The 6,083-nt window shown below is 51.5% G+C and overlaps 1 protein-coding gene across 1 annotated transcript; it reads left to right on the top strand.

The window, feature by feature from the left end:
- Positions 1-972: 972 nt before the first annotated feature.
- LOC136992986 (olfactory receptor 14C36-like) lies at positions 973-4,391 on the top strand. The gene is made up of 2 exons (XM_067303004.1): positions 973-1,878; positions 4,356-4,391. The coding sequence occupies exons 1-2, from the start codon at positions 973-975 to the stop codon at positions 4,389-4,391; spliced, it is 942 nt and encodes a 313-aa protein (XP_067159105.1).
- The last annotated feature ends 1,692 nt before the right edge of the window (positions 4,392-6,083 follow it).

Genomic DNA, 6,083 nt, shown 5'->3' with positions numbered 1-6,083 from the left:
CATGGGTCAGCTCCACACAGCTCCAGCTCATTCCCAGGACATTTCTGGAAAAGACTTTCCAAAAGGAAGGCCAAGGCAGGGGATACATGAAAGGGAAGGAGGTGTCATGAGTCTGTGCTTTCAGTTTGATTCTCTTTGGGTGTGGTGAAATGGGATTGGACCTGTCAGGTTTAGACAGGGGACTGAGACAGTGACAGTGAGAGAGGAGCAGTTCTGGGAGGGACTCAGCAAATGCCTTCGTGCACCCCTCAGCCTAAGGACAGAACCAGCATCATCTTTCCAGCCTCAGCAAGGTTTCTCTCACCTGCTCCATAGCACCTGCAAACACGGAGGTGCCCTGGGCAGTGTCCTGCCCCCGGGAGGTTTCTGCAGGGCAGAGCTGAGCTCTGAGTGGGTGGGATGGGGTGTGTGAGCACTGAGAGGGGAGAGGCATGGGGACAGAGAAACAGGTCCCTGCAGGGACGGCTCCAGGCAGCAGAGACATGCTCCAAGTGTGAGAGGAAACTGTCAACTCCAAGGCCTCCTCTCCTCTCCCAGCCAGCACAGCCCTCTGCTCTCAAGGCTGGGGGGGGTCCAGCTAAAGGAAACAAAAGAAGCCTTAAAACTATTAATGAACCCACATTATTTAGAAGTGGGAGTGAAGATGCTGAAAATGCCTTCAACATTATGAGTGGATGACATCTGACTCGAACTGGGAATATAAATTTTAGTCACCTGTTTCCTTATACACAGTGCTTTAGGTCAGGGCTGACTCCTCTGGAGCCCACGGGGAGAGGCCCCTGCTCCTCCTGTCAAACTCGGCCAGCACAAACCAGAGCTCAAGCCATGGATCTCAATGACTGTGCTGCTGAGACGGGGAGAGGTAATGTGTGTTTGTGGGAGGTTATGAGAAAGTTTGCTTAGAGAAGTCTCTCCTAACTTGTCAATGTGTCTTCTTCATCACACAGTCTCCCTGTGCCCTAAAGGATCGAAATGTCCAACAGCAGCTCCCTCAACGAATTCCTCCTCCTGGCATTTGCAGACACATGGGAGCTGCAGCTCTTGCACTTCGCGCTCTTCCTGGGCATCTACCTGGCTGCCCTCCTGGGCAATGGCCTCATCATCACAGCCGTAGCCTGTGACCACCGCCTCCACACCCCCATGTACTTCTTCCTCCTCAACCTCTCCCTCCTCGACCTTGGCTCCATCTCCGTCACTGTCCCCAAATCCATGGCCAATTCCCTGTGGGACACCAGGGCCATTTCCTACTCAGGATGTGCTGCCCAGATATTTTTCTTCTTTTTCTTCATTTCATCAGAGTATTATCTCCTCACAGTCATGTCCTATGATCGCTTTGTTGCCATCTGCAAACCCCTGCACTATGAGACCATCATGGGCAGCAGAGCTTGTGTGAAAATGGCAGCAGCTGCCTGGGCCAGTGGTTTTCTCCATGCTCTCTTGCACACTGCTAACACCTTTTCAATACCACTCTGCCAAGGCAACACAGTGGACCAGTTCTTCTGTGAAATCCCGAAGATCCTCAAGCTCTCCTGCTCAGACACCTACCTCAGGGAAGTTGGGCTTATTGTGGTTAGTGTCTGTTTAAGCTTTGGGTGTTTCATTTTCATTGTGCTGTCCTACGTGCAGATCTTCACTGCTGTGCTGAGGATGCCCTCTGAGCAGGGCTGGCACAAAGCCTTTTCCATGTGCATTCCCCACCTGGCCGTGGTCTCCCTGTTTGTCAGTACTGGCTCCTTTGCCTACCTGAAGCCCCCCTCCCTCTCCTCACCAGCTCTGGATCTAGTGGTGTCTGTTCTGTACTCGGTGGTGCCTCCAGCAGTGAACCCCCTCATCTACAGCATGAGGAACAAGGAGCTCAAGGAGGCACTGAAGAAACTGGTTCAACTTCTTCTAGTTCAGCAGCAATAAGCTGCCCATCTCTCCTCACAACCAACTCCCAGTTTATCTCAGACAACTCTTGTACTTTGGAAGTTTTTCTGTGATAGTCACGTTTGTGAGCAAATGTTTGAATTCATCCCACCTCTCCAGAGGCGCAAACCCCACCTGTTTTACCCCTAGACTTTGTGTAAATCTGCCGACCACTGTGTCATAGCTGGCCTCCCTTGCAGCATCTCTGTAATAAAAGGGGATTTCATCAGTACACTGCCTGAAGACTGGGCTCCTCTTCCAAAGTGGGAGCCAAGAATGCACTCTGGGAATTGCACCCGAAAAGCCCCTTTTGCTTTGCCTGGGTTTTCCATGAGCTAAGGAGGATGTTGACAGGGTGATGTGTGAGAGAATGAGGGCTGGATTCAGCCTTCACTTGTGGGTGCCCAGTGGCCCTGGAGAGGGTGAGTGCTCACGCGGTGTCTGCTGGGGGCTGTCTCACATATTAGAGGGCTGGTGACAGATGCCCATCCTTCTGGAAGGCGATATGGGGCCACCAGGTGAGCAGAGGGGATTTCCAGGGACAGGATTTGCCTGGGATGGGCAGTGAGTGGAGACTCCCAAAACCAAGTGGAGTCACCCAAAGGTAAAGGGCCAAACCGAGGAATGCACCAAATCAGGCTCTGCAGTCTCAGGAGAGGCAGTGGGGACTCACCAGGCACAGGGAAGGCAGCCTCAAGGGTGGTTCATGTCACCTACAATGAAAAAACATGGCTGGGTCTAATGGCACAGCTGACCCCATCCTGAGCCATTGGAAATACCTTGTGATTGCTCTGAGCATCTTCCACAGCCACGGACACCTGGGGAGGGGGTTGTCAGATGCAGTGATGCTGGGACAGCCAGGTCTACCCTGACCAGCCTGGCCAGTGTGGAGTCACCCCGGGGCCCCACAGCCTGCTGGCCCTGCAGAGCAGCACCGCTAGCCTGGGGAGCACAGCAGAGAGGTGCAGGAATGGCTGGGCAGGCCAGCATGGACACACTGACCTGGGGAAAGGCTCTCTGGAGAACAGGGACGTCTCTGGAGAAGAGCAAAGGAATAATTGCGTGCTTGCAGGGAGGAAGAAATGAAAACCTGTTTCTACGTGTGTCAACTCAGGGCAGGCTGTGCTGTTGCTGGACACTTTCATTAACCGAATCCGTTCATTGTATCATACATTATCGTTCCTTCCCTTTCCTCTAACCATTTTCCAGTTTCCAGTTTCCAACCAATGTTGAGGAACCTTGGTGTTCTGCTTGAGAAAGCTGTCGAGCTGATGCAAGGTTACTCCAAGTGATACTGATGGATTAAATGGTGCAAAAAAAGGCATTGTTTGTTCAGTCATATGAGAAGTTAACCAGAAGTCTGTGTGGTGATTTGGTCAAAACCATAGGTCCCATCACAATGGCTTTTGTTGCCTTCCCTGTCTGGAGTATCCATCTCACTCTGTTGTCAGAACCATGTGCAGCTTCCCATCCAGTGTGTCATTACATAGAGCGACATTTAGACTAACTTTAGCTCTTAGGGTTAGTATAACATGATTGCCTACAATCAGTCCTTAACCTCGTGCTATTACAGATGGTGTTTCTCTTGTAACTATAGTTTTGAAGATGGGTTGTGACTGATCTTCAATACCTGAATTGTTCCATGGGCAACGTGAAAAAGCAGAACCTGTTAGAGACACGTTTCAGGTGTGTTTTCCAGTTATCAGTGTTCCCACAGTTAGCAGGTAACACCACATCTCCCTGCAAGAGAATACACCTAGGTCTTGGACATAACCCAGACCTCACTAATGGTTAACTTACTGCTTTCAGTGTCTACAGCATCCCATGCTCCTTTTCCATGGGAAAAGAGCAGAGTCACCCAGACTGATCCCTGAGCTGATGTTTAACCACAACCTCACCTCCAGGAGTTTGATAGGGTTTTATTTCTGTTTTAACAGGAATTCAGGCAGCTACTGACACAAACCCCTTATCTATGGGCCTTCCCATAAGAGTATGTCACTTATTTAGCCACCTTACAACTTCTCACAAGTGGGATCCCCACTTCGAAATATTCTATGAGAGAAGAGTCACTCTTGTGCAGCTGTTGTTTCTGTTGGCCACTCCATCATTCTACAACCCCATTACTTGGAGGTTGATACCATAGGCGAAAGGTCTACTGATCTTTCTTTGAAGCACACCGCGTTTGCAGTTCTTTGTTCTTCAGATGTGTTCCATTACCAAATTGCATTTCTCTGGGAAAGTAGCAAACCAGTGGTTCAAACCAGCAAGGCTTGCTAGTCCTGTTGCAGCTCAGGTGGGGTGCACATTCCCTCTGCCGATAATTATTTCTGCTCCTGCAAGAATTTATTTCCAGCCTTCAGGTGTTTGCATGAGTCTGGAGGGTGGCCTAAAACAAAGGCCACCCTCTGGTTCTCTTTGTGCTGAGATAAATTCTGCTTGCTTTGCAGCAGCTGTGGTCCATCACAGCCTATGTTCTTCCCTGAACCTTCCTCCATGGTAGGAATTGGTTGGTCACAACACGAGATGCAAGTAGAGTTCAATTTCTCAGAAGATGTTCTAGGCTACCAGACTAGAATGCACACAGGTGCCTTTGTCAAAATAAACACCTGTAGGTATGAAAAGAGGCTTCTATGCTTAAATAGGGTCAAGTATGAAATTCAAAGAACACAAAGCTCAAGGGTTTGAAAAAGGAGGATTGCTTCTATACCAAACAAAAACCTCAATTTTAATAGTCACCTCAGAGAAATTTCTGTTTGAGTTCACATGGGACTAGCTGTTTTGCTTTTGTAAATCATAGGTAACGTTTTTTTAAGTTTTGCAACAATTTTTGTAGGCAATGGACAGGCATCTTCTTCCAATTCTAGCCATGCAGGGCCAAGTACAGCCCTTTCCACCCTGCTCTCCCCCAGCACCTCTTCCCTGAATTCAGGGTGTCCTGCACAATGTCCTTCCTTGTGGGTGAAGGGGGACCCCAGTTCTCCAAGAAAGAGGCTGCAGCCTCAGCACTTGTGGCAAGGGCTCGCACAGCAAAATGGCCATGGGAGCTCCCTGACCCATTGCTGCTCATCCTTGAGAGCTGCTGGGAGAGCATTTGGTGTTAGGAGTTGTGGGAGGGGGTCCCTCGCAGGAGTGGTCCCCTCCTGGAGAGCTGGAGTGCCCTCCTGTGGGGCCTGGACTCCCATCACAGAGAGCATTGGGGACCGTCTGCCTGCAGCGCCACCAAGGACAGAGCCCCAGGAAAGGTGCAAGATGCACAGAAGAACATGGGAAGGGCCCAGGGGGACAGGAATCCAAAGGGGTCAGGAAAGGGGATGTGTGGGAAGGCCATGACTTCCAGGTAGGAAGGGTGTTTCTCTGGTCTCCCACCAAAAGGAACCTGATGATGACTGACCCTGGCTTTCCAATGCCAAAGTGTGGTAGGGAAAGAGCAGCCCTCCATGAGCAAATGCCACCGGCTGCTGTAGCTGTGTGCCAAGTGCTGTGTGCCAAGCACTGCCTTGGCCTGCCTTGCCCTGTGCTGGGGGGAAATGGCTAGAGGGGGCAGAGCCATCCCAGAGGAGGTTTGCCTGCTCAGCTGAGGACCACCAGTGCCTTCTTCCTGCTGCCAGGCTGGTGAGGGGGGTTCCAAGACACCTGTGTCGCTGGATCTTGCAGCAGCTGGCAAGGCTGCTGAGAAGGGAGGACTAGTTTTGTCAGATGCCCACCAGGGCTTTCTTCATTGAGGTGGGCCTCATGGCAAGTGGTGACTCTCTGGAGGTGCCTCTAAATGCTCTGCTGGCTTGTGCACATGGCTGTGGGGTGATGTTGGTCAATGGAGCTGGGGCAATGGAGCTGGGGCACTCCTCTTAGTCGCCCCGACATTGGCTCATTTCTGCTGGGCTGCCACTTGTAAACACTTGGATTTTGTGCCTCCTTTGTGGCAGCTCTGTGTTCAATTGCTCCTCCAAGGGATGGGAACCAGAGGCTGCAGAGGGTTCAGAGGATGGGAGGAGGAGGCGAGCGGTGTGTGCAGTGTGCCATGAGGCCCAAGGCTGGGAGCAGGGCCTGGGGGTGTTTCCACCATCCCCGCTGCCTGTGCGCTGAGCTTTGTCAGGGCCTGGTGCCCTTGCCCTGAAAGGTGGGTGTGATCCAGGGCTGCCCGGTGCAGGCAGTCCTGCCGGCTCTGCCAATCTTTC

The sequence above is a fragment of the Apteryx mantelli genome, chromosome 11 (genome assembly GCF_036417845.1).
Source record: "Apteryx mantelli isolate bAptMan1 chromosome 11, bAptMan1.hap1, whole genome shotgun sequence".
Lineage (NCBI taxonomy): Eukaryota > Metazoa > Chordata > Aves > Apterygiformes > Apterygidae > Apteryx > Apteryx mantelli.
Note: the sequence above shows the minus strand (reverse complement) of the source record. Positions and strands in the feature narration are given on the sequence as shown.

Excerpts from the sequence above, each read along its gene's own strand:
- LOC136992986 (XM_067303004.1), top strand. The coding sequence starts at position 973 with ATGTCCAACAGCAGCTCCCTCAACGAATTCCTCCTCCTGGCATTTGCA. Across the intron at positions 1,879-4,355 it reads AGGAGGCACTGAAGAAACTG|CAGCTGTGGTCCATCACAGC; the intron begins GTTCAACTTCTT and ends CTTGCTTTGCAG.